This window comes from Diceros bicornis, chromosome 28 (assembly GCF_020826845.1).
Source record: "Diceros bicornis minor isolate mBicDic1 chromosome 28, mDicBic1.mat.cur, whole genome shotgun sequence".
Taxonomy (NCBI): domain Eukaryota; kingdom Metazoa; phylum Chordata; class Mammalia; order Perissodactyla; family Rhinocerotidae; genus Diceros; species Diceros bicornis.
The window spans coordinates 42,479,173-42,505,993 of NC_080767.1; the positions used below are offsets into that span (position 1 = coordinate 42,479,173).

Below are 26,821 nucleotides of genomic sequence, written 5' to 3' on the forward strand. Positions count from 1 at the left end.
ATCTGCCGCACGGGTTAGCCCGGTCGGGACCCGGAGAGCTTGGCCACCAGGAGCCACGTCCCGTCTCAGCTTGCCTGAGCTCCACCTTCCCAGGTCACGCATCTGGGGCCCAAGGTTCCGAGACCCCCGGGACGGGAGGGTGGGGGACACACGGCTTTGCCTAGGTGGTCTTTTTGGAGAGACTTTAAAAACAGCCCTCATGTGGGGAGGCTGGTATGGTTGTGGGGTGTGGGGGAATCGGAAAGACAAGTCTCTCCCTGCTCTGCACCCGCCTCACTGAGCCCCTGCTCCACAGCACGAACAACGGCGGGTGTGGCTGCGCCGGCACCTGGTCAGGATGGTCCCTCATGGAGAAGTGGGGGCAATGGGGGCCATGAAGCACAGGCCAGGCCTTGCCCGCCCCCTGCTTGGCCCTGGGCAGGCCCGTCAGGCTCCAGAGCCCACTGTGGCTCCCCAGGGCCTGGCGTTGGCGTCCTCCCCTGCCCAGGCTCTTTCTGGCCGGCCCCCCAAGACTCCTCTGGCTCTTACCTTGGGGGCTGGCCCAGCCCTGCTCTCCAAGCCCCGCCCCAGGCTGAGTTTTCATGGCCCCTCAGACCCCAAAGATTCCATTGTGCTGGCGGCGAGGCCCCCACATTCTGGGCTTGGGGTGGGAGAGAGGGTGGGGCCAGCCCCCAACAGTGTCAGTACAGCCCCGTTCACCTGGGCTGACGGGTGGCCCCCGCACCGTGCAGGGATCCCCTCCCCTTCCCCGGGGGCAGCCCGGCCCCTGGCACCCTCCTCCCCCCCTCATCTCTCACTCCACGGACACTAACCCTGGCCGGCAGTTGGCCCGTCGGACAAGGAGCACTGGGGTCAAATGGGGTCGGCGAGGCGTCCTCAGGCTCGTGCAACAGATGGGCGCAAAGCAGCCATCCGGGCTAAGAATACGCAGCCCAGTGCCCACACCCCTCGCAGGCTGGGAAGGTGCTGATTAAGCCGTTGGACAGAACTATTTTTAGACTAATTCCCAGAGTTTTGGACCCAGGTGTTCTGCATGGGGTGCTCCAGGCTGACCTCTGAACCTAGTCTCGGCCAGGCACGTGGGTTTACCCCTCTGTGCCCCCAAAACCTTGACCAGTTCCTGAGAGTCTGGAGAGGCCAGCCCAGGCTCCTAGGCACAAGAGGCCCAGTCCCTGTCCCTCCATCCTCCATCTGTCCATCTACCTGACCACCAGTCCACCCATCCCTCATCCTCATCCATCATGGAATCCATCTGTCCCCCATCTCTCCATCCCCCATCCATCTGTCTACCTAGCCCTGCTCTGTCCATCCATCTCTGTATGCTGACTGTGTCCCCAGAACGGGGCTGCTGGCCGGGCCTGAGGACCTGAGCTGCCCACGCCCAGCTGTCCTGCAGCCCCTGGATGGGCTGTCTGTTGCCTCTGCACCCACGAGGCCTCAGTCCAGCTCCTTGTGTGGTCTGGGGTCGCTGAGGCCGGTGCAGTGTCCCTGCAGCGAGTACCCTAGACTATCGAGTAGGTCCTGTGCCCACCAGGTCCCAGGGGACAGCACAGGGCCATGACCTCTGCCCCCTGGAGTGGCCGGGCCCGGCCTCCCAGGCCTGCTGCACAGGATGGGTGGTGGAGGCCCCAGCCAGGGCTCCCTGTTGGCCCCCAAGGAGAAGTCACCTACCGTGCGAGGCACTTGCACCCGGACGTCCGCACTGTCCAGCAGGGGGTGGCCGCCCTCCCGGGGCCTCCTTTCAGTGGCGTCTGGCCCTTCCTGGTACTTCCTGCTCCTCACGGGGAGGGGGAGCAGGTCCCTGCCCGGCCCCCGCCAGTCCCCCGCATGGTGGCTGTCTCCATTCTGCTCCTGGGGAGGGGGCGGAAGGCCAGGCGTGGGCAGGGGCTACTGGCAATTCTGAACCAATGCTGCCCATCCCAGGACCCTCATGGGGGCCAGGCAAGGCAGGGCAGGGTGCTGGAGGAGGTCAGGGCCCAAATGTTGACCTTCCCACACTAAGCAATGAATGACTGTAGGCACCCCTGAGCCTTGTCCCCTGTAGGCACCCCATGGGCATCCACAACTGAAACCAGTCTACACTGGAGAAACCAGAGGCTCAGAGAGGTTTGGCCACTCCTCCAGGGCCACATAGCACCTGCCCCTGGCAGGTCCAGAGCAGGCCCAGGCCCCACCCAGCCAGCCCCCGAATCCATTTGGGGGCTCCGCGCCCTAGCTGCTCCACCAATGACAGCTTTGTTCCCCCATGGGGCAGAGTCCGACGAGCAAGGAGCAGACAGGAGTGAGGGCCAGCCAAGACACTGAGGACAGTGGCCAGGTGGGGGCACGGAGGTCTGCAATGTGTAGGGACCATGGCTTGTCCCCGGGGCACACAGCCAGCAGGACCCTGCGGTGAGGTGGGAGCGAGCAGGCACGGGTACCGCAGAGCCTTGTGGGGGCCTCTTGGAGGATAGACGGCCTGTCTACGGTCTCAGGCCGCAGAGGGCACAATAGTCTCCCAGGGCAGGGGACGCGATGGAGACAGGAGCTACAGGGGCAGCAGCTCAGCAAACACTGCCCAGCCTCGTGAACCCGCCACCCACGCTCTGCGTCTAATTGCAGTGGCTGCTGCTCTGCTGATGTCGTCCCCACGTGTCCCCAGCTGCCTGCCCGAGCCCCACTCACCCTCTCCAGGGGGAGCCTCAGCAGGTCCCAGGTCTCCGCACTCAGCCTCTGCGTCCTCTTGGGCCTGGCCCCTGAAAGACAGCGGGCCGGGTCAGCTGAGCAGGGACCCGTGGCCTCAAGGTCGGCTGGCCAAGGCCAGGACCCTCGGGGAGCTGAGGATCAGCAGCCTGCACCCGGGGGCTGGCGGATGAGCTTTCCACCTCACGGCCCCACGTGGAGGCAAACACAGTGTCCGCATGACCTCTGCGCGCTCCGCTCCGTGTGACCTCTGCGCCCCCCAAGTGGACAAGCGATCAGCGTTGAGGTGGGGCGGACCCTGCAGGGGCCTGGGTGGGGTCTGGCTTTGGCGCTCCCCGGGAGGCTCCAGTTCTTGAGTTCTGGACCTGGCTATCTTCCCACCCACGACCGGGGCTTCCCCGCTGGCCTTAGCTCACAGTTCCCTCTCCTGGAATGCCCTTCCTGTGTCTGTGCGGCCATAGGCCTCCGACTCGGCTGGGCTGCCCCTGTGCCCGCCTTCAAGGAGCGTCGCTCACCCCCGCCAACCAGCTGGCACGGTGGGCAGCCCAGGTCCTCCCGCAGCCGAGTGACCCGCCACCCGTAGACATGTGCTGGAGGAGCTCTCAGCCGAGGGTCGGGCCATGCAAGGCCAGGAAGAGCAATGCGGAGAGCGAGTGAGGCCTCTGGCATCGGTGGACGCTCCAGGGGTCCCACCTTGGCACCCCTGGACCTTGGGCCCATTCTCCACCCTCTGGAGCTCAGTGCCCCCTCGGTCAGATGGGGCTGGCAGCACGTTGCCGTCTGTGCGGGGGAAGGCTATGCACAACTCCTGGCACATCTTGGGCGCCACAGGTGATGGTTTGCCCTGAGGTCACCCCCAGTGCCACACACGGCTCCACTCGTGAAGCCAGGCTGCTCTGCAGACACCTGCGGCGACCGCTGGGGAGCCGGACTCAGAGTCTTCCCGTCCAGCCCCCGGCTGCGGACGGCGGCAAAGCAGCGCAGCCCGGTGCACGGCCAAAGCTGGTGGCGTGGGGCGCGGGCGGGGCCCTCAGCACGGCACCCCGACCCAACCCTGGGCCCACACCCACTGCCCGGGACACAGTCCCCAGAAGGAGGGGGCCGGCTCCGGCCGTCAGTCACTCAGACCAGCCCAAACCAAACGTCCAGGGCTTCAGAAGAACTGGGCAGGTGGTGGAGAGCCGGCTGGAGAAGATGCTGTAGGCAGCCTGTGCCTTTCTCCCTGTCCTGGCCTCCGGGGTCTGAGCGAGCCACGCCCCGTCCCCCTGCTCCCCAGAGCCATGAGGCGGCCTGGGGCGGAGATGCAGCGATCCTCTGAGGGGCGTCTGCGGCTGCTGTCCCAGGAGATCAGGGGGCAGCTGGGCAGCTCCCGGAAGCACGAAGGTGGCCCCAGGGGTCCAGGACTTAGGGGCGTCTGCTGCCCCTCCCGCCCCCACACAAACGCCCCCGACCAGGGCTTCTTGCCCCCACCCCTCCACCGTGGTGGTCGGTGCCGGGCCCACCTCCGTCCCCTGAACACAGTCCCTGGCCGGCAGATTCGGCCGGGCACTGAGGTGGAGAGGTGCGGCCTCAGGGCACGCAGCCTGACCTGTGTTTCGAGGCTGAAGGAGGTGGGGCAGCGAGTGGGGTTGGGGTCCTCCCCTGCCCACCTCCACCGCACATTAGGAAAGCGGCTCTGAGGAAGAAACGATGGGATCATTCCAAAATCAAATGGTGCTCGGGGGCATCGCCCGCCCATGTGCAGCGATGGGAATAACAGAGGGGCACCTCTGACCCGACGGCTGACTGGCCCCCAGGACAGGCAGGACTGTGCAGGGTCCCCTACTCACCACAGCCAGCGAGAACCCTGCTCCATCTCCCGCCATGGGCTGGCCGAGGGCATCTCCCTCGGCTGCCCCCTGACACCCTGGGGGCCTGACTCGGTTTCCCCACCTTGTCCGCTGGGCCCCGGGCCCTGCACGGCTGCTGCTGCCCCGCCTGGCCCTCCACCAAGACGTGGCACGGTCGGTCCCGGACGGTGGCGGAGGCTGAAACGCCCCTCTGAGACGCAGCTTGCGTCAGGCTCCGGGGCGGGTCCCCACGTGGCCGGGGCGGTCGGCCAGCTAAATGCGCCCTCTGTCTGGAGAGTGGGCCGAGGCATCCTGGACCCGGCGGCTCCAACGGCCCGCGCCTTTGGCTCAGCCGCCCTGACCACTGGCTCGCTTGCCGCCCCTCCCACCAGAGGGTGAGGCTTGGAGACTTCCCTGAGCACCGCCTCACCCCTGCCAGGTCTGACCTGCACCCTCGTCATCATTTCTGTCCCCACCAGGAATCAGGACACGCCCCATCCCAACCTGGCTCAGATGGGCCACTCGGATTTCCAGCTGCTTGGGCCGCGCCCCCAGCTCTTTCCTTGCCTCCACTCTCCACTTCCAAAATCCTGGCAGCTTCAAGAGACTCAGAGTCCAACCCCTGCTCCCCTCACCTGGCTGGGACCCTCAGCTGCCTCCCCGCCCCAGCTCTGCCCTGTACGTAATCCCTTCCCCATGCAGGGGCCAGAGAGATGCTCTTAGGATCTGGGTTAGATCTTATTCCTCCTCTGCCTGACCCTGCAGGGGCTCCACTGGTGTGGATGGGAGGCTTACACGAGGGCCCATGAGGCCCTCCTTCAACCCCATCCCCCACCTCTCCCCTTGCTCCCTCCGCTCCCGACACAGCCTCCCACTGTTCCTCCCCTGCCAGGCTCCTCCTGCCTCAGGGCCTTTGCACAAGCTGTTCCCTCTGCCTGGACTGCTGTTCCCCCATTTAAGCTCATGGCCCACTCCCTCCTCTCCTTTAAGTCTTTGCTCAGGGCCGGCCCCGTGGCTTAGCAGTTAAGTGCGTGCGCTCTGCTACTGGCGGCCCAGGTTCGGATCCTGGGCACACACCGACGCACCACTTGTCTGGCCATGCTGAGGCGGCATCCCACAAACAGCAACTAGAAGGATGTGCAACTATGACATACAACTATCTACTGGGGCTTTGGGGAGAAAAAGGAGGGGGACTGGCAATAGATGTTAGCTCAGGGCTGATCTCCCTCACAAAAAAAAAAAAGTCTTTGCTCAAACATCACTGTCATTGACTGAATGTCTGTGTCCCCCCAAATTTCATATGTTGAAGCCCAAGCCTCAGTGTGACGGTGTTAGGAGGTGGGGCCCTAGGGGCTGATTAGGGTGAGAGGAGGTCATGAGGGTGGGGCCCCCGTGATGGGATTGGTGCCCTTATGAGAAGAGACTGAGTTCTCTCTTTCTCTCTTCTTCTCCGCACCCCACCCACCCCCTCTGTAAACCCGGAAGATGGCCCTCACCAGAACCCCACCACGCTGGCACCCGGATCTTGGACATTCAGCCTCCAGAACTATGAGGAATAAATGTCCGGTGTTTAAGCCGCCCGGTCTGTGGCATTCTGTTATGCAATTCGAGCCGACTGAGACAGTGGTCTCCACGAGGCCGACCTTGGCTGCTACACTTACTGCTACCTCCTGCCCCCCAGTTCTGGGCAGCCCCCAGTGTGTTTTCCCTCCAAAGCACTTGTAACACGTGACACGTCCTTTACCTTGCCCTCACTGCTTCTCGCTCCCTTTGCCTGTTTTGTTTGCCAATGTGCCCCTAGAGGTCCAGCAGGGCCTGGGCGTCGTACGTGCTTAGCAAGGACGTGGAATTAGTGGAGCTAGTGACAACTGAGCACCTACCGTGTGAGGCCCTGTGTGCAGTTTCCCGTGCCCTGTCCCCTCCGGGCCGTCCCCAGCATAAGAAATCATGGCTGCCCTCCCAGGACTGTGGCCGCTCAGGGAGGGCGGCCACCTGGCCAAGGTCACGGAGCCTGGAGGGGCAGGGCCAGGGGCAGGATATGGGAAATCAGGGCTGCAGTGTGCCCGCATGGGGCAGCGGTCATGGGAAGTCAGCTCACCTGGCGAGTCCCAGAAGGTCCAGTGGAGATGGCCGGAGAAGGGACAGATGCAGGACAGATGAGGGCCCCCTGCAGCCCCCATGTGTCGTCACAGGTGCCAGGCACGTGGTGGGCTGCAGGCCCAATGCTGAGTTCGAGGATGGACGGCGAAGCACCCACATCTTCAGACCTCCCTGGGGGCACAAGCTGTGCCCTCACCCTGCCAGGACCTGTTCCTAGGATGACCAGTGGACCCACTTCCCAGAGGGGGACACTGAGGCACAGCTGGGTCAAGTCACTTGGTGAGCCAACCAGGACACGGCGGGTGGAGCCAGGGCCAGAGCCTGCAGCCTAAACTGCTGCTTGGCCATTATACCACGTGCATCCCAACCTGCCAAGGTGGCCGGATGGGTGTCTAGGCGACTCTGGCTGCTCTGTGCCCAGGACGCCCAGAGGGTGAAGTGAGCCGCAGAACAGCGTGAGCGGGGACAGCGGGGCAGCTCACACCTTGTGGGACAGAGGACAGCCTGGCCCATCGGGGACAGGCAGAGGGACGTTCACAGAGGGTCAGGTGGGCAGCCCCCAGGGCTCAGGGCTGGCTCCCTTCTCCTATGCACCAATCACACCGCCCTCTCTAGGGGTGCGGTGGGACCTCCGTCACACGCCCCATCACCCTGTGCTCGCTGGGATGGGCGGGGCACACCAGCAGAGGATTGGCCCGGCCCAGGCCGCAGCCCCTGGGAGGTGTGCCCCCCAGACCCACTCTAGGGCCTCTTTGCTGGGGCAGGGCAGTGAGGGCTCTGAGGACACACAAGCTGAACCGCAGCGGGCTCTGGTCCTCCAGCTGCATAAAGGGCCCTTGTTTCTATCAAGACAGCAAAGACAAGCCCAGAGCCTGGCCTCCTGCCAGCCAACACCACCGCACCCACCGGCCATCGCAGGCCACGCCCATCACGACGGCCACGCCCACGGGCTCCCGCAAGGCCCTCCTCCTTGAATTCCTCCTCGTCCTCCCCTGGAGGCCTCCTCCTCCACACCGGCTGGGTTAATGCCCCTCCAGGGTGCTCACCTGGCCCCCTTCACTCCTCACCAAACTGACAGGCTCTGGATGCGCAGCTGCCCCCTCCCCACCCCCAAGGGACAGTTTCCGGAAGGCAGGCGCTTGGTATGCACTGAAGGAATGAGTGAATGAATGATGCTGCCCCTGCAGAAAGCCCTGCACTAGCTCCCTCCACAAGGCCCCGCTGCTGCCAGGCTCCCCAGAGCAGGGGTCTCCCCCAGGGCCGCCCAGACTGAGGGCGCCGGCCTGCCTCCAGCAGCTGCATCCCAGGGCTGGCGTCCACCAGGGCTGCCCGGGGCCCCCAGCCCTGTCTCTCGGGGCCTAGGCAGGCTGCACCTCCCGGGAGGATGGCCTTCTCCCGGAGTCTGCTGGGGGCCCAGCGCTGGTGGCCTGGTGGGGAGGAGGCTTCCGGGGGCCCTGGCTGGGAAAGGGCAGAGCCAAGAAGCCAGTGTGGGACGGAGGACAGAGCCGCCTTGTTCCTGCACGGCCCGGCCGTTTACCCACCGTGTGCCCCACTTCCCTCAGCTCGGAGAAGGGACACGTCAGGAAAGCCCGGAGCTGGGCTGCGCCTCCGAGGGAGCCTTTCCAGACGCTGGCCCAGCCCCGCCCCCATGGCTGCTGGGGCTCCAGGGGTGGCCTCGCAGGGCCAGGGGCTCTGGGCAGAGCTACCCACCCTCGGACAACCCGGCCTGAACGGGAGGTACCAAACTGTACCTCCTGGGGCACAGTGGGGGGCAATGGGGGGCCACACTCCATCCCATCCCTATCGGCCACAGCACCCCTAAAACAAGGGAAGCCGAGGGTCTCAGAAGCCTTTGCTCCCTCCCTTCCATCCTTAGCCTCTGAGTATGGGTGACATGTGCCCCCTGTCTCCCAGGACACGCCATTGTCAGAAACCCATGAGCATTATGGCATGGAGACCCGCCACCACAGCTGGGACCCGCTTCCCCGGCCTGGCTCTGGGCAGGCTTGGGGGCTCTGGAGGCTGGGGCAGGGTGGGCACCCATGGGAAGGCAGCCATGAGGGGGCTAGGGCCCCGGAAACTCATGGACCATGGGTTGGCAGCCGTGTGGGCAGGGAGGGGGCAGCTAGGCCACTGCCCAGAGCCTGCCCCACACCCACCAGCAGCTGCCTCGGGAAGCCAGCTCAGGTGACCCCTCTTTACCCCCCTCATATTTATTAATATATTTGCTTTGCAGGGAACATTCTGTCCTTGTGTGCACAGCATCACAGACCTGTGACCAGCAGCCTGTGAACGGGGTCACTATAGTGACCCCGTTGGCCACAGCTGATCCGAGGGCCTCACCTGACTAGTATCCCATGCACAGCTCCCTCCACCTCTTGGCTGACCAGCCGCCAGTCCTCCCAGCAGCCCCCTCCCACTCCAGTCCTACTGGAAGCCCAGCCACCAGCCTGGCGGGGGTCCTCAGAGGGCATAGCAGCCAGGGAGGGCAGTGAGCAGCCCTCTCCTCCTCTTCCTGCCGGTGATGGTACCACCAGGTGATAAACCTAGATGCTCAGCGTGACCACAGGCCCTTGCTGCCCCAGAGACCATGAAGAGCTGGCCTGAATGCCCCAGATTCAGGCCACTCCTTTGCCCATGCTGCCCCTGCCCCCTGAATGCCCATTTCTATCCTGCGCCTTCTAGTCTCCCCTGATCCCTGACTTGCCCCGGGGAAGCAGGGCCCCCCGTCTGCACCCCAATACCCTGGACACCGTGTTACTCCCCTCCGCCGTGAACTCCAGAGCAGGACAGAGAAGGGGCTCAGATGCTGACATCTCAAGGACAGGGGCTCACCACCTCCTGAGGGGCCCTGGCCCTCACTAGCAGCTCTGTCAGCAATTCTCCTGTTTGGGGCCGGAGTCTACCTCCTGACCCGCACCCAGAGGCCCCAGCGCAGCCCTGGGGCCCAGCATGAGCCAGCGCCCCCTCACCCAGGGCGGCCCTCCTGCCACACCCCTGACCACCGAGGCCCCTGCACCCAGGCCAAGGTCTGAGCCGGTGGGGAACGGGACCCCTCCCACCCCCAGCCCAGGGACTCACCTTGGGCCTCGTAGCCAGCCAGGTCGGGCTTCTCCGCAGCCGCTGGGCTGGTCAGCCGGCCCAGCGCCAGCTGCAGCTGCGCCACGTTCATGCGGGCCGTGAGCTCCCCGTTGCGGTCCCCGATCTGCAGCCGAGCAGGGCCAGGTCAGTGGGCAGGCAGGCTGGAAGGCCCTGCTGTGGGCTCCCACAGGACGGTCACTGACCCCTGGGCCTCCAAGGGAACCAAGCCTCAATGTGCCCCAGAGGTGGAGGCTGGGGGTCTGTCCCTGGGTGGGGGTGGCCTCACATGCCCCAGGGAGTCCCCCTACGTCCCAGGAACGCTTGGGACCCCGGGTAGCCTGGCCCGGTGCCCCGTGGAGCTCTCCTTCTCGGGCGCCCTCTCCTGGGCCAACGGCCTGCTCTGGGCTGCACCCTTCCCAGCCCCCGGGGCTTCACATCCACCCCTCAAGCGCCCGCCAGGCTCCTGGCTCCTTCTTCCTGGCGCCCAGCTCAGAGCAGAGGCTCAGCGGGAGGACCCTCGTGGCACAGCGGTGATGAGCGTCGCTGAGGAGCAAGCCAAGGAGAGGCAGGCTCGGCAGGCCTTCTGCATGGAGCTCTGGGCCACTGCTGCCCTGCGTGTGCTCAGAGGGATGTGCGGGCTGGCCCTGCTGGCCGCCCCAATCAGGGGCTCTCCAGGCTGGACCTCTCCCGGCCCGAGCTTTCCTGCTCCCCCACACCTCCACCTGGGCACCTGTGGGCCTCGCCTGCCCACGGACATGGGGCTGTGGTGGGTCTGGGCGGGCACTAGGGGTGGGCTGAAAGGGAGTGACGTGCCCTTCCTTTGGGCTGCTTCCTGGAGACAGGGTGAAGGCCCAGGAGCAGGACAGGGGAGAGGTGAGGAGAACTGGCCAGGAGCTGGGTGGCCGGAGTCCACCTGTGACAGCCCTGCAGCACCCAGGTCAGGGCTGCCCTGACCACAATGGGACAGTCCTGGGTGGACAGGCCCTCGGAGACCTTGCCCACCTTCCCCAGGAGGGCCTCTGGCTGGGGAGTCCCAGGGGAAGATCTATGCAGGGGCGGCCATGCCTGCCTGCCCCTGGGCTGCCTCTGGCAGGTCATCTTCTCCTTGGGTGTCGGGCACAGGCATTCCGTCCAACAGGAGGACCCAGTTGTGGACCTGCCCACTGGGGACACTAACACCCTGGGGGTGGAAAGCAGGCCCCTGCTGCCCCCCGAACTCCTGGCTACGGCTGACAAGCAGCCTCCGGGCCTGTAGGCACAGGGTGCTGGGCCCCGGCACAGCATGCAGCAATAGCCCGGAAAGAGCCCAGGACACACGAAGGCACCTGGCTGGTCTGGAGTGGGCTGGGCAGTGCCAGGGGTGCCTCCAAGGCCGGCTAAGGCAGCCATTCGGGGCTGAGGGGTGGGCGGGCCCGGCTCACCTCCTGGGAGATCTCCAGGTGCTTCTTGGCGAAGGTCAGGGCCTGCGCCGGGCTCCCCATGGACACGTAGGCGTTCCCCAGACTCCAGCACGCCCGGCCCTCGCCCACTCTGCCAGGGAGGGAAACTGAGTCCACATCTGCGCCCCCTAGGCCTGCCAGCCTGCCCGCAGCCTGGCTGTCCCAAGCCCCCCAGCCTCCAGGTGGTCAGGCCCCTCGTGACAGAGGAGGCCAGGGGGTGGGCAGGTCGGTGGGTGGGGGGTCATGATGGAGTGGAGTTGGAGGGGGGCACTTATGGCTGTGAGGGGGGTGGTTCCCGGCATGGCCTCACTCGCCCCCTAGTGGCCCGTGAGGCTCTCACCTCTGTGGCTCCCTCCACCCTTGGGGTCAGTGACACCAATCCCTCGGTCATTAATTTCTTAATTGAGGTAAAAATCACATAAACGTAAATTTAACCACTTTAAAGTGCACACATCTGTGGCGCTGTGTACATTTACAATCTGTGACTGTCACCACCACCTAGTCCAGAACATCTCCATCACCCAAAGGATAGAGCATGAACATACAGTTCCCTGGGAGGACACCGTCCAGAAGCTTCTCTCCACCACCTGGAGAGGCCCACGCCCTGGGGCTCTGAGCTCTCTTGCTCCAGCCACTGCCCCCCAGACCAGTGTGTGTGGCTGTTTGGCAGTCTTTGGTCTGTCTGTCTGTCTCTCCACAGAGACTGATATTTACACAGATATGGGGGGTGCTCAGAGGGGCGATGGACGGGTGACGGGGGTGCCCCCTCGACCAGCGTGCACCAAGGGTGGTTGTGAGCTGCCGGCCCAGCATCCACCTGGTCTCACCTAGTCCCAATTAGGGGGCAGTGTGGCCAAGGATAGGAGGCTGAGGCCCAGGTGGCCGCCCCACTCGGGGTGACTGGGTGGTTGGTGGCAGAGCAGGGCTGAGGCCGCAGCAATCAGCTAGAGGTTCAGCCCGCAGAGGCTGTCGGGAGCCCTCGGGCCGGGTCTGCCCCGCTGCCTGCGTCCACGCGCGCACCTGTCGGCCAGCTCCTGGGCGATGAGCAGGTGCCGCAGGTGGTACTCGGCGGCCCGCTCGTAGTCCTGCAGCAGCGTGTAGGTGTTGCCCAGGCTGTAGCAGGCCTGCGCCTCCACCGCCTGGTCCTGGAGCTGCCGTGACAGCTGCAGCGTCTTCCTGCGGAGGGGTGGGGGGGATCAGCACTCAGGAAGGAGGCTTCCAGTGTCTCCTCCCCTGTCCAAGGGGGTGGACAGTGGGTGACGGGGAAGCAGCCCACCTGCCCAGAGGCCTCCAGCCCAGGATCCGGCCGAGGTTTCTCTGGGCCCGGCCTCGTCCCCATCCTCAGATGGCTACAGCACCTGACTCTGCTGGAACCAGACAGACGGGGCCCCACCGGGCTCTGCCCACGCTGGCCAGTCCCCTCACCATCCTGAGCCTCCACCCCTCCACGGGGGGCACGGGGTCCTGAGGGCTGGTGACCCGGTCTCTACCCGGCGGCCACTGCTCTGCTACTCAGGCCAGGAGGGAGATGGCCCAGAGAGCGTCCTGCCGCCACAAGTTAGGGACCCCAGGAGCCCTCGTGGTCCTTACCCTCCCGAGTGCACATGGGAGTGGTTACACGTGCACCCAGAGCCGTGGTGAGCAGCACAGACAGCTCTGGGTACCCCCAGTACCCAGCACGGGAGGCCTCAGCCAAGGCCACTGTGTGCTGCCAGGGCCTCCGCCAGTGCTGACCCATGAGGGCGCTGCACTTTCCCCGTCCCTGGTGGCCCCGGACACCAGCTTTGTCAGTCTACACTTCTGAGGGGGCCAGAACCCCACGTGGCCCTGGGGAGGCTGGGAGGTCAGACTCACCCCTGCCTCGGAGCCGGTGCCTCCTTGCCCTGGTGTCCAGGTGCCCCACCCATGCCCTCCTCAGGCCCCCTTGCCCTGGCTCGGGGTCAGGGGGTACCTACTTGTAGTACTCGGCGGCCACGTCAAAGCGCCCCAGGAAGATGTGGGCATTCCCCAGGTTGCTGTAGGCTCTCCTCTCAGCTGCCTTGTCGCCAAACTCCTTAGCAATGGCCAGGCGCTGAGGACAGAGACCCAAGACCCGGGGGTCACAGAGCAGCCCCAGGACCCGACGTGGACAGCACGATGGCTGGTCCCACGTCTGTGTCCAGAGGGAGCAGCCCTGGGAACCCCAGTACCAAGGCCAGATGAAGCACGGGGGCTGGGGGGTGCCCCCACCCCTGCCACTGCCCACCCCACCAGCCACTCACCTCCTTGTGGAAGGTCGTAGCCTCCACGAAGCTCCCTAGCAGGTAGTGGGTGTTGCCCAGGTTGCCGTAGGCCCTGCCCTGGGCCGCCCGGTCCCCCAGCTCCTTCACCAGGGACAGGTTCCTCCTGGGGACCGAGTCCGTCTGAGCTGCAACCCTCCCACTGTGAGGGAAGCCGGGACCCAGGGACCCCCCTCCCAGGAAAGAGGATGCTGCCCCTCCCCCGGGGCGCGTCCTTCCCGGGTAGGTCCCTCCCTATGCCACAGAAAGATGGCAGCTCGGCCCCTTATCTCCACAGCCGCTGGAGCAGGTGCTGTGCGCAGGCCAGGTGTTACTGAGCGGCTGCTGTCCGAGCTCCAAGGCTCAGGTCAGGGGTTCCCCCCACGCCCGCCTCTGGTTCTCAGGTGCAGCCTCTTCTCCCAGGGAAGGGTTCTCCCACACCCAGGGGCTCAGCCCACTGTCCGGCCCTTTTTCTAGCCAATGTCTTTTAAACGCCACGTGTGGCTTCAGCTCAGCAATTTCCCCGCTTCTCTCCACCGCTGTGGACGAAGACACAGAAACACGGTGCCTGGAGGAGTCCCACCAGACCGTGAGGACAGGTGCTGGTGGGGGCGGGCAGGAGGGCCAGCCTAGTTGTCACCATCTGGGAGGTGGGAGGGCCCACGTGGGCGCCCTGTGCCTGGGGCTGCCGCCAAGTCCCCGTGCCCAGCAGGCGGCGGCTTGGGAGGTGTGTGTGGAACGACGGACAAACCCCGGCCTGGGCCCTGTGGGGCCGCGCCTGCCACTCACTCATAGAACTCGGAGGCCCTGCGCAGTGCCTCGCGGGCGTCGGGCGGCAGGTGCCCGGGGTCCTGCGCGGCGTTCCAGGACAGCTGCTTGCCCTTGGCGTGGTACACGTTCCCGATGTTGTAGAGCGCCCTCGCCTCCCCCACCTGCGGGCGGCACCCAGGTGGGGGGATGCCTCTGCAGCCATGGCCCCCAAGGAGCCCGCTGCCCTGGGCAGCTGGGTGGGGATGTCACCCCGAGGCGTGCATGCAGAGCTGGTGCACCCGCCACCTGGCCCACCATCCCCACTGTGCTTGGGGCCCCAAAGGCAAGGACCTGAGTGGGGGCATCACCAAGTCCAGATGCTGATGTAGGGGTGGGGCCCCAAGGAGTCGGGGGAGCCCAGCTCTGCCCCTCCCACCACCCCTCTCTCCTCCGCCCATCGGGGTGGCCAGGCCCCTCTCTGACACGCAGGGGTAGGGGCTCCTGGCTGAGGGCTGGACACTGGGGCTCGGCCACCTCTGGCTGTGACCTGGGACAAGTCACGTCACCTCTCCAGCCTCGGTTTCCTCGTCTATATTGGGGACAGGATGCTTATCGCCAGGGTTACAGGGAGGTCACAAAGCAGGATGGTCACGTGTTGGCACAGGGCTGGACCTCCCACTGTCCTATCCGCTGTTGCCATTTCATCAACGTCTGCCTCTCCAGCCAGGCTTCCTGCCACAGCCTTGCCACCCTGTCTCCCTCTGGGCCCGGAAGAGTGACTGGGGTGTTGGCAAATTTGAGGGGAGGTTGGTGAGAGAGGCAGAAGATGGGGGGCTGGGGACTCCAACTTAGGGAGCCGGGCCTCAGCCCCGTGGCGTCGGCACAAGCCGGAAGCCCCTCATTTCTGAGGGGGGCCGTCCTCCCGTCTTCCTCCCACGAGGGACAGCGTGGGGCTGCGAGTGGTACGTCACCCACCCAATCACGGACCCGGACGGCAGCCACAGGTCAGGGGCCAGAGGGGCAGGCAGCCAGGGGGCCAACGACCCACCTTGTCCCCCTGCTCCTGGGCGATGTCCAGGTGCCGCTGGCAGCAGACAACGGCCTCGTCGAAGCGGCCCAGGACCTTGAGTGTGTTGCCCAGGTTCCCACTGGCCTTCGCCTCCCCCATGCGGTCACCGATGGTCCTGGAGAGCAGGAAGGAGGGAGGGGCCAGGCTGAGGACCGGCCAGGACCCTGAGCCCAGCAAGGAGCCCGGGCGAGGGCAGGTCAGGGCCTCGGAGGACCAGCCCCCGGGCTGACCAGGAGCCTGTGGCCACTGAGCTAAGGCTGGGCAGGGCTCCTGTGGTGGGCGGGCGAGGCCCCCATGGGCAGGGTGCCCAGCTCACGATGACTCCTCTGCTGGGCCAGGTCTGGGAGAGGCCCCAGTGCAGCCTGCAGCTGTCAGGGCTGGGGGAAGACCCCAGACGGAGACAGGGAGATTGGGGACCCTCGCAGTGAGAATTAACTTTACCACGACTCATCCGGTGAATATCTGCCGGATGCCTGCCCGCCCACTGGCCGGGCGCTCAGGACACGATGCTGGCTCGCTGGCCGCAGGGGAAGGGCTGTGGGCAGGGTTGGTATGGAGCCCTGAGAAGCTCTGCCCCAGCCTGGGAGGTCTGGGCTGCTGAGAAGGGGCTACATACAGGCCTGAGGTGGGCAGGGGCACAGGGAACAGCAAGAGAAGGGTGTCCAGGGATGGGAACAGCATGGGCCAAGGCCTGGAGGCCGGAGGAGAATGGAGACACTCAGGAACACGTGGGCAGGAAGGGGGTGGTCACCGACCCAGACACACACAGTCCCAGAGATGGGCACACGCATGTGGACAGACAGACAGACACGGAATACTGGGCCACACCATGCTCACACACGTGGAAATGTACAGACACGCTCACACGTGTCTCAGCTTAAAGAAAGCCCCCCTGGGGGCACGTGTGGATCCCTCGCCCTCTCCCAGGTTAGGGAAGCCCCCTCTGGGGTCCCTTGGACCCTGAGAGCCCCGCCACCGTGCTCGCATGTGACTGCCACCCTTGTGGGCAGGGCACCCGGACGCCCGCCCAGTGACCGACTGGCAGGTGAGGGGCAGCCACGCCCGCCCCCTGGTGCTGCCACCCGCGCCCCCGGCTCACCGGGCCAGCAGCAGGTCGTGCCTGTGGTAGTCCAGCGCCCGGGCGTACTCCTTCAGGTAGAAGTAGGCATTGCCCAGCTGGCTGTAGATGGCGCTCAGTGTCTTCAGGTCCTCGGTGCCCACCTGCACGGCGGCCTCGAAGAAGGCCACGCCCGCCTTGAAGTCTCCGGCCTTGCAGAGACGCTCGCCCTCCAGGGCCAGCTCCAGGCACGAAGCCTCCATCCTGCCCAGAGACAGAGGGGTCACAGCCTGCCTCTCATGCAGTCGCGCCTGGGGGACCTGTGTCCCTCCAGGTCATCACTGCAGACCACGGGGCCTCTCGCACGGTCCGTCCCATGCCTGAACCTCCCTGCATGCACTCCTCACTGCCAGGGCTCAGGAGCACCCAGGACGACGGCACGAGTCGGCGACAACAGCAAGACCCTCAGTGTGCAGTGGCCGGGCTCCACACATTGCTTCCCCTCAAGTTCCAGCCAGCCGGGCGGGGTCCACCCCTGGGGCAGGCACCACACACCATCCTCCAGAGCGGCCAGGGCAGCCTGGGGCTGGCCCTGATCCCCGCTGCGGACAGACGACCAAGGCTCAGAGAGGGTCAGCGAGCGGGTCAAGGCCACACAGGCAGGATCTGATCCCAGCACCGCCCCCATCCCGCATCCTAGAACAGACCCCACAAGCTCTCGGTGGGGGGCTGGGGGCTCAGCCATCATCTGTCCTTGCCTCCTGTCCTCTGGGGGGCATGGCTGCATCTAGGCCCCTCCCTGGTGGACCCCCACCCCCAAGAGCTGAGAAGCGCTCTGCTGGCTGCTGGCCAGGACTGGCCTGAGAAGCAGCTGTTCCCATGCTGCCCCCCACAGCAGCGCTGTGGGGGGAGGCGGACAGGACCACATCCTAGGATGAACCCAACCTCTGGAAAACCGATCCAGGTTCCTGCCCCGTGAATCTGGACAACTCCGAGGGCTCAGGGCCCTACGTGATCGCCAACGCCCCTGCTGGAGGCTGTGCCAGCCCCTGGTCCCCACACCCTTGGGCAGGGGCTTCAGAGAAGAAGTCCCTCACCCTTGGGCCCTGCAAAGCCCCCTGAGATGGGGTCCTGCTCACCAAGGGCCTCCACAGCCCCGGGCCCTCAGGCGAGTTGCCTTCAGGACACGGCTGTCGGGGGAGCCACGTGCATGGGGATCACTCAGTCCGGCTGGCCCTGGCTCTGACCCTCCCTGCTGTGCGGTCCTGGACAGGACGCTTCGCCCCTGAGAGCCTCGGCCTCCTCCTCCGTCCTCTCCGGCTGGTCATGTGGGTCCCAGGCTGAAGGCCCAGCCCGTCGCCCTGCCCTGGGACGGGAGGGCGGTCAGCAGGGGACACCACAAACAGATGCCAGGGGGGCTGGGAGAGCGGGGCCTCAAGCTGGAGGGCGCCCTGGGGTGGGAGCGGTGGGGCAGGCAGCAGGAGGGGCCCATGAGTGGCCCTCCTGTGAAGGCGGGTGGCCCCCAGCCCAGTGACCGCACACACAGGAGTGCGCCCTGGAAGGGGAGAGACGTGTCCTGTGCGGTCGCAGACCGGCCCTGACCGTCCTCGTCTTATTTCCACTGCTTTTTGATTATCAGAGTTCGTGGAAAACCTACAGAGTGGCTTAACAGCCCACGCCAAAATGGCCGTGCTGCACCCCAAGGCACTGGCCCCCTCTCTGCATTGTGAGAATTGTGCAACAATCGGGAGTTACTGGAGAGAAACCAACACGGTTCCTTAAACAAAGTTGTCCAGGGCAGGGTTTGTCAACCGCTCTCACCACATGCCACCTTAATACAAACCACAAAGCCCTGTTTGCTCTGTTCCCGCCTTATCGAGAAATAGGGCACGCGGACAGGCTGGGGCAGGGCTGGTGAACCCCTCAAGGAGCAGGCTCAGAGCTTTCTGCTGGGGAAGCCCCCACCTTTGCCATGCCCCTCACCCAGCCACGACTCCCCAGCATCAGGGTTAGTCCTCCTGGGGAGAAGGGGCTCCTCCCTCCGTGGAGGATGCAGGGCCAGCGCTTTGGGACCCCACCACCTCGCTGCCTCCCCCCAGATTCAAGCCGAGCTCGTGTGGCCTCACAGAGAGCCGGGAGTCAGGATGCCAGACCCTGGGGCCTCCCACCCATGACATGCCTACTTCTTGGCAGCCATCTTGCCCAGCGCTCTGGAAAGGACCATCCAGACGCCACGTCGCAGGAGCCCGACTCCCATGGCCAGTCCACGCACCAGGCTCCTTAATTAAGGCCCACATGTCCCTCACCAGCTGCCCACCCAGCCGTCCGACATGGAGAACTGCCCTCTGCTCCCAGGTGACTTCGGAGGAGAGGACACCTAGGGTCTGAAACGTGGGTGTTTTTGGAGCCCAGCGCCCCACTGGCTCTGGCAGATCTGATTACAGGAGCAGCCTCCCCCAACCCCATCTCCCCACCCCAAGATGTGGCATCAGCAGCTCAGAGCAAAGGAGGTTTCTGGCTTGGGAAGGGCTTGAGGTCAGAAGTCAAAGGTGGCAGGGGACACACTGATGGGGCTTCTGGTACAGCCATCTCGAACCAAGGATTGGGGGGATCTAACACGGGCCCCGGCAACGTGGGGAGAGGCCCCAGACAGGCGTCCAGAGCCAGAAGCCCCCACCCTTCCACTTATCTCAAGATCCTCCAACTGCACCCTGACCTCCAGCCGGGCGCCAATCCTCCGCCCCGTCCCGGCCTGTCTGCCCAGATGCCCTCCCAGGGGCCCGCCACACCTCTTCCTCTGCAGGTTGCGCATTTTCTGCACATACAGCCACAGCTCCAGGCCCACAGGCAGCAGCAGCGGGCGGGGACGCGGGGCGCCATACACCACTTTGCACACGGCCTTCTCTGCCAAGCTCAGGGCCACAGGCTGGTCCTCCGTGGCGGCAGCCCGCATCATGGGGCTCCAGGCCTCCCTCCTGGCCGGCCGGCCCTCACCTCGCCTTGGCTGTTGGTCCTGGGGGTGCACTGGCCCCGGGGTTCCCCTGCCTCTCCCCACCCCAGAGTGGCGGGCTGAAAGCCCTGGCGGCTTCGGCTCCAGGACACCCCAGGCCCTCGGCCAGCTCGTCTGGGGCCTCCCAGGGCCTGAGATGGATCAAGGGATCAAGGGCAGCTCAGAGCGGGGGATCAGCACCGTCAGCGGGTGGGGCAGGGCCCGGGAGGGGGATGGAGGGGTGGGAGAGCTCAGAGGGAAGCCTCATCCACGCGCTTCCTTGGGGCCAGCACACACAGCAACACAGAGGCAGGGCCTTCCCTCCTGCTTGCTGCCCACTGCCCACTCCTCGGCAAATTTTTACCCTCCTCTGAGCCTGCGACCAGTTCTGGGCCAGAGCCCAGTCCCTCGGCACAAAGCAGCGCCGAGCACTAGCAGGCGCTGGGTCAACGTTTGTGAATGAATAGAGGAAGGACATGTCAGAGTGTGCTGGCTGCCACCCCACAGGGAGAAGGCCCGCAGGGGCAGGCCTGGGACTCCGGGCAGGGTCTGCACTTGGCCCTGCCCCCGACCTCCTGGAGGCCATGTTTCTGGTCTGCTCCACCCCTGCCCTGAGCCAGACTGTGTCCCCCCAGGACGTGGCGGCCTGGCCTGGCACGGACACATGGTGCCTGGCACACAGCAAGGGCAACAGATAAGGCACAGGACAGAGTCCAGATAGGTGTGTGAGCCCCCCGATCCTCTGGGGGGCTGCCGGGCTTACCCGAGCCTGACCATCAGAGGTGAGCGCCAGGCCCCAGGTCTAACCCCTGTGTGGGGCCACGAGGGATCTGGGGCATGGGGGGGGCACTTGGCAGGAACAGATGCCACCCCTCTAGCTCCTTTCCTGAAACTTCTCAGTCCCCTGGCCACCTTCTCAGCATGGCTCCTGGCTCCTCCAGCCACCCATGGCCAACGAGGAGGCCGGATAGTGGGACCTTCCCCAGGCAAAGGAAGGAGCCTTCTGGAGTAGTGGGGGTCACTGCCAACGTCCAACCACAGAGAAGGGGCCACAGGGGCTCAGAGCAGCCTGGGTCCCTGGTCCAGGCCCATCAGGGCACAGCAGTGGGGGGAATCCAACAGCTCTCCCAGGAGCCTCCCCGACCAGCCCACCCTGGTCCCTGGGTGCTGCCCCCTCCCCAGGAGCCCCCAGACCCAAGGAGCCCCTCACAGAGGCTCCTTCTGCTCCACTCGTGAGCAGCCCCTCCTGCCGGGCCTCTGGCCCTTCTCAGCGATGGGCATCGGGCATTGGGAGGGGGCTCCGAGGCTGTGCAGTAGGGACCCTGGGACAGAGAGGGAGGTGTAGCTCTGGGGTCAGAGGGAACTAGAGAGCCAGGGTGGGCCATGCTCCCCGAGACCATCCTAGGGTCTGAGTAGAGGCAGGAGCCAAGGACGAGCGAGAGGATGTTGAGGCCCTGGGGCAAAGGCCGCTCAGGATGCAGGATCCCAAGGCCGGCGTCAGCCCAGGAGGCCCTGTGGGCACTGCCCACTCTGGTCGGGGAAGAGTCCCGGCAGGGGCTGGGTGAGTGGACGCAGAGGCGGGAGGATGGGGTCCCAGGCTGCCTGCCTGCACCAGGCCCCGCTCCCAAGGGTGTCCAGGCCAGTGTGCTTTCCTCTCTGCCCTGAGGCCTCTGTCCAATGCCACGTGTCCACCCCCCAAGACAGCTCACTGAGGGGCGTAAGGTAGAGCCTGGGCTACCTCCTCCTTGTCCCCCTCCTGGCAACAAGCTGAACCCCCAAACTCTGCACCTCACGTCAACCCCAGGTCCCTCCTCCGCCCCCAGGGCCCACTATCTGCCGCCTGAACTGCAGGCCACCCTCTCCCGTCCTCTGAAACCCTGCCCAGCCTGGTGGGCCCACTTCCTTGCTCAGTGAAGAAGATTCTGGAACCTCTGTCCCCCACACCACCTCTCCAAGCCTGTGGGTATTTGCCCTGGCACCTGGCAAGCTGCCCGTGTACCCCAAGGATGCACTGGGGCTGCAGCCACCCTGGTTGCCCACTCCAGCATCAGTCTGCCGAGCCAGCCTTCCTGTCTACTGCCTGTGCACCCACCCTGCAGGACTGCCTGGGGCCTCCAGAAGGCCTGTCCACCCCAAGGTCTGCCAAGAGCCCCACTCTCAGGGCACAATACTAGGGCTCCCTGGGGCTCTGGGCTGGGCTAGCCAGGGGTCTCAGGCCGCTGGGGCTGTGGTCTTAGCTCCCCCCACCAGCCTCACCACCCAAACCCTGGGAGGGGGCAGCCTTCCCACCTGAGATTTGCCACCTGGGCTTAATAGAAGCTTAGTCTTTAATCTGCAGTCCTCTACCTCCCAGGGAGAGACGCGGCCACCGCCTCAGAGACCAGCCTGCCCAGCCCCAGCCAGGGCCACATCCACCTGTGCCAGTCTACTCTCTAACACTGTGACTGCCCAGCGCATCTCTCCTTGCAAGGGGCAGACCAGGGCCGGCTTTCCCAGTGGCCAGACCACAGCAGCCAGGAGGCAGGACGCTGTCTGCCAAGCTCCTGCTGCCAGCCCGCTGGCTTACTGGTTAATGAAGTGGTTATCGACTCCCAGTGGCCAGCCTTGCTGCTCTGGCCGCCACGTCATACCCACACCTCTCCAGCCTGGCCTTGGCACCCGAGTCAGGATCCCGGGGGAAACCATCAGCCCCACCTGGACCAGAGTGCCCTGTTCTCTACCCCCACTGGCTCCCCATTGGGGTCATGCCCCCACCTATCTGCCTCACCAGACTCCATAGCGTCCTCTGCTGCTGACCACCAAGGCTAGCCTCCAAGCCAGGCCTCCAGCTCCCACCACACACGGCTAACCGGGGGCTGTGTCTCCCTCAGCCCCATTCTCTGCGGAATACAATCCTCACCATCCTCCCTCTCGCTCTGGGCCCCTGGCAGACGCTCCAAGGCCCCTGCTCACCCCTGTCCCGCTGCCCCCAGAGCGAAGCCATGCTGATTCCCCTTCCAGGGGGGCACCGAGGGGCAGCATGGGGCAGGCAGCGTGGTGGGAACAGGAATCGCTGGAGAGGAGGAGCTTGAGTGTCACCCAGCATGGGAAAGTGCCTGAGGGTCGTGCTTCCACGGAGCCCTGGGGCCAGGCCGTTATTCCCAAGGCCTAGCCAGGGCCAGTGCCTGGGTAGGGACCTGGGGAGGTAGCTGACTAGGAACAGGCGGGTGGCATGGCCATGTCGTATGGGGACACACCCCACACTTAGGGATGCCCCTTTCCAGATGCCTGCTGCTTGGGGCGCATCTCTAACACACCCCACTCCCACCTTCCCAGTCCCAGGCAAGAGCACTCAACCGCTGGCCTGAAGGGGGCCAGCGGGCCAGGAGAAGACCACCCATGGCTTCTCAGCCACCTGCCTATCTCCCACCCAAACCCCTGCTCCGGGCACATGGGCCCAGGCACAGTGGACCAGGATTCTAAGCGCTAACCACCCCCAACACCAGCCCACCGGCTTCTGCCCCCCTGCCCAGGCTCCCCTCTGGGGACTTGGTGGTCTTACAGGCACACTTACGCTCAGGCCGTTCTCAGTGTGTGCTCCAGGCCCAGGCCCCCCAGGCCCCCATTTTATAAGAACTGAACTCATCTGTCCAGGCAGGAATGTCGGTGCGGGAAGGGGAGCCACTAGGGGTGGGGGGCAGAGGAGACCTGGCCTGGTCCCAGGGAGCCCACACACACATGGAAGTTCCCTCACAACAGCCATCGGTGGGGTGCTCAGACCAACGTGATCCTGTCAACCAGGTATCCACGTGCCAGCTGCCCGCACCCCTTGGCGCCCAAGCCGCAGGTGGCCACGCGGCCTTCAACGGGGCAGATGACCTTTGGCCGTCTTCTTCCAGGCCCCAAGTGCCTGGCCTGAGGCTGCTCGATCTGCAGAAGCAGCCCCCTCCTCGCAAGCCCCGCAGCCCCTACCTGTCCAGGAGGCCCCTGGGCACATCTCCCCAACTCCTACCCCTTCCTGCCAGCCTCTGAGAGCCAGCTCTGACCAGGAACTGCCCTGTCCACACCCGGCCATGGCTACATGGTCAGGAAGGCTTGGAGCCACGCACCCCAAATCTGTGCTGGGCTTGCCCCTTCGAGCTCAACTCGGGTCTCAGCTTGCAAAGATGCCAGGCTGGACTCAGGGCCTCTCCCAGCGTCCCCTCTGAGCTCTGTCCCTGCCCAGGGATGGCTCCCCCAGGCCAGGATCCTGTCTGGTGTGTCCCCGCTGGGCTCGGGCACCAGCCCACACCCAAGGCTCCCAGGTCAATCAAGCCCGTGGAGTGACTAGCACGATGTGGACTCCATGCTCGGCTAAAGCCCTGGACCCTCCTCCACCCACAGCTCCGCCCCCACATACACACACAGCCAGCGGCTGCCAGATCAACTCCTGTGTTCTTTGGGACGACACCCCCTCTGCACTGAAGAGACAACCCTGGGGCAAATCCGCCGTGTACAGCTCTCCATTCCCATGGGGCCGTGGAGGGGATCCGAGGGCAGGCCTGCAGCTTTAGCTGCCAGCAAACCCACCCGCACGCCCCTCCCCCCGCATGGGGCCCAGGAGCCCGGCGGGGGCACAGCGCTAGATCCCCGAGACCACACAATGGGGGCTGTGTCTCTGGCCAGCAGCAGAGACCAGACCGAGGTGGGAGGGGCAGCAAGGCCTCCTTCAGCCCGCCAGCAGGGCCCCATTCTGCACATCAGGGAGCGTCAGGCAGAGGTTTGCTGCTGACGGATGGCCCAGCGGGGACCAGAGAATCCTCGAGGGCCAGGCTAGGCCTCTTGAAGGCTCAGTAGCCGGGGAGGCCGCCAGGTCTTAGGGACGGCCAGGGGGAGCCGGGATGATGACGTCTCTTCCAGTCGGGGGCCTGTCAGCCCATTATAGGAGCCAGGCCTGCCTCTGGGGGCTGCTGCCGGTAAGCAGCCCCTGCCCAGCACTCATGCCCGCTCCGCTCTGCCGGACACCGGCAGGTGTCCGGCAGAGCCCAGGCCTCCTTGGAGGGCCTTGTGCCCGCCTGTGCCAGGCCCAGGGCATCACCTTGTGGGACACCCTCCACAGGCCCAGAGTCACCAAGCAGGCATGCAGCCCTGGGCAGGGCCACCTTGTCACCTCTGACAGGCGTGGGGCACAGAGCCCAGATGGCTGGCCCCACTCATGGGTCTGCCCAGAGGCGGGTGCCTTTTCAGGCCGGCACACACCCACCTGGCTGGCTGGCTCTCTAGCCTCAACCCAGTGGGCAGCAATCCGCTGGACCCCAGGCACACAGGTCGGGGGCTCTGCCTCACACCGGCTCACCGGAGGCCGGTGACACAGCCTGGTCTCCTCAACCTTGCTGCCCGCTAAGTACCCGGGCCAGGGCAGAGGGGAGGTGGTGCCAAGCTTGGGAGGGAAGCTCCTGGCAGCCCCCCTACACATACCTGCTGTGCCAGAAGGCCCAGCTGCCAGGACAGCAAGGCTGGAGAAGCTGCCAGTCTCCCATCCCCTGTCCCCCGGCACTGGGCGGGGGCGGGGGGCTGGGCCTGGGGCGTCCGGCAGGCAGCAGCCCATCCTGCCCACCCGTGAGTCCCCGGGCTGTCATGGGGGGAGGAGGGGGAAATGGGAGCCTCCAGCACCCCCCACGCCCCCGTTCGCACTCCCCGGCGCCCCTTCAATCCCGGCAACCGTGCCCCTGCATCGCCGTCCCCGCGCCCCTGGCGCCCCTGCGCCCACACCCCCGCCAAACCCGCAGGGAGGGCGCGTCCCCGCCACGTTGCGCGCCCGCCGCCGCCTTTGTTCCGGGCCGGCCGTCTCCCGCCTCCCACCCGCCCTCGGCCCCGGCTGCCCGTTCCCGCTGGTCCTCGCCCGTCCCCGCCGGTTCCCACTGGTCCCCGCCGGTGCGCCCAGCCCACCTGGAGTAGAGGCGCCGTGCAGGACCAGGCAGCTCGTCGGTGGCGGGCGCAGCCGGGCTCGCCATGGGGCTGGGGTCGCCGAGGACCGGAGCCGCGCACTCCTCGCTCGCACTGCCGTGAGCGTCCACTGTCCACCGCCCACCGTCCACCGTCCGTCCGTCCTCGCGGCGGGAGGCGCCGAGGAAGTGATGTGCGCGCGGCGCCGCCCCTCCCGCCGTGGCCGTGATGTCACCGCCGCCCGCGCGCGGGGAGGGGGCGCGGACCGGCTGCGTGTCCTTCCTCCCTCCTCTCGCACCGGGGAGGAAGCTCACAGGGGCTGCCATGGCGGGGAGGGCCCGCAGCATTTGGGCCTGCGGCTTGTACAGCGAGTGGTGCGCCCCCAATCCCCCAGGGTCCAGTGCAAGGAGGGGCTTGGCCTTGGCATCGCTGTGTGGCAGTGCTGCCCTGCTGGCCTCCCGCCCCCTTTCTTTGGCCCTCACATGAGGGGCTGTTTGAGGCCTCCCTGCCTTTGTTTGGCAGGCGCCCCGACGTTAGTAGTCCTCTGCTCCTCTCCTCCTGTCCAGCCCCGACATGCCTCACCCCTTCTCCACACTGGCAGTGGGTGTGGGGCCATGGGGGAGGCCCCTCTGCCTACTTTAGAGAGACCTAGGGAGCTGATGACAACATCTCCTGTTCCCGAATGTGAATTCGTGGGTCTGCGAGGAGCCGGGAGTGAGGAGATCATTTACCAGGACGAGGGTGTTGGGTAGCTGGCCCAGAAAGCTGTGCAGGGTAGCAAGCTCCCACTGCCGTTTCTCACCTCTGAGACCTTGGACCACACGCGGCCCCTCCCAGCCTTGGTCATATCTGTGAAATTGGGAGGACTGAGAACCTGGAAGGATGCAGGCAGAGCAGCTGGGCTGTGCCCACCCCCATCCCGTATCCCAGCGCCCAGCCACCCCCCCACCCCCCAGATTCTGGGAGCCCTGATGCCCTGGACCGTGTCATGTGGCCTCGTCTCCACCCACCCTCAGCTCTGCTTGCTCTAGCACCTTCTCCCCTGTCTGGGGGCAGCCCAGCTCCTGCGCACAGCCAGGCACACAGCAGGCCCTCAGGGTACGTGCAGGTCTTACCTGGTTCTGTCCTTCTCCCCTTCTCAATCCTGACTTTCCCAGTGAAGCCAGAAGACTCCAAACCCTGGAAAAGTTGCCTGACCCCACGGGACGAGGACAAGTGTGCGAGCAGGAAATGGGCTCCTTTCCTCAGGAGCACCCCACCCCATCCCTGGAGAGCTGCCCTAAGGTCAAGAAAAGGCCAAGGCCTCCCCAGCCAGACCCTCTGCAAAAGGCAGCCCACAGGGCGCTGGCTGCAGGCGGGGGAAGACAGACGGAAATAAACAGGAGATAAAAAGGGCCTGTGGGCCCCAGGCTGGTTTGTTTTTCCTGTGGGGAGAGGGGAAGGCAGGCAGCAAGCAGAACGAGAACCATCTGTGCCCGGAGCGCGGCGGCCCGGCAGCTGGTCCCGCGCACTCTCCTTGGATGACCACAGGAACTGGGCAAGGCCTTGCTCCCAGCCTTGGCCGTGGCCGCTGGCTGGCCCCTGCGGGGTGGGTGATACAGTGGGCAAGGCCTGCCTCCTTGGGACGCCCCCTGAGCTGGCACCACTGTAAGGGCAGGGGCTG

At 65.7% G+C, this 26,821-nt stretch overlaps 1 protein-coding gene across 7 annotated transcripts in view; it reads right to left on the reverse strand.

Annotated features, from left to right (window-relative positions):
* GPSM1 (G protein signaling modulator 1) overlaps window positions 1–26,531 on the reverse strand; it is a 35,107-nt gene extending 8,576 nt beyond the window's left edge. Inside the window, exons 1-13 of one of the 7 annotated variants that reach the window (XM_058524490.1) lie at window positions 26,274–26,531; window positions 25,961–26,007; window positions 25,162–25,856; window positions 16,308–16,529; window positions 15,188–15,323; window positions 14,179–14,321; window positions 13,393–13,516; window positions 13,087–13,202; window positions 12,152–12,307; window positions 11,114–11,222; window positions 9,693–9,816; window positions 2,665–2,735; window positions 1,672–1,851 (exon numbers count right to left, since the gene is read on the reverse strand). In XM_058524490.1, the coding sequence (XP_058380473.1) occupies window positions 1,672–1,851; window positions 2,665–2,735; window positions 9,693–9,816; window positions 11,114–11,222; window positions 12,152–12,307; window positions 13,087–13,202; window positions 13,393–13,516; window positions 14,179–14,321; window positions 15,188–15,323; window positions 16,308–16,529; window positions 25,162–25,505 (1,725 nt within the window). In that variant the 5' untranslated portion in view covers window positions 25,506–25,856; window positions 25,961–26,007; window positions 26,274–26,531. Of the gene's footprint in view, window positions 1–1,671; window positions 1,852–2,664; window positions 2,736–9,692; window positions 9,817–11,113; window positions 11,223–12,151; window positions 12,308–13,086; window positions 13,203–13,392; window positions 13,517–14,178; window positions 14,322–15,187; window positions 15,324–16,307; window positions 16,530–19,054; window positions 19,240–25,161; window positions 26,033–26,273 lie in introns of those variants that run through there. The other 6 variants (XM_058524489.1, XM_058524491.1, XM_058524487.1 and 3 more) reach the window with 6 other exon arrangements.
* Between the last annotated feature and the right edge of the window lie 290 nt (window positions 26,532–26,821).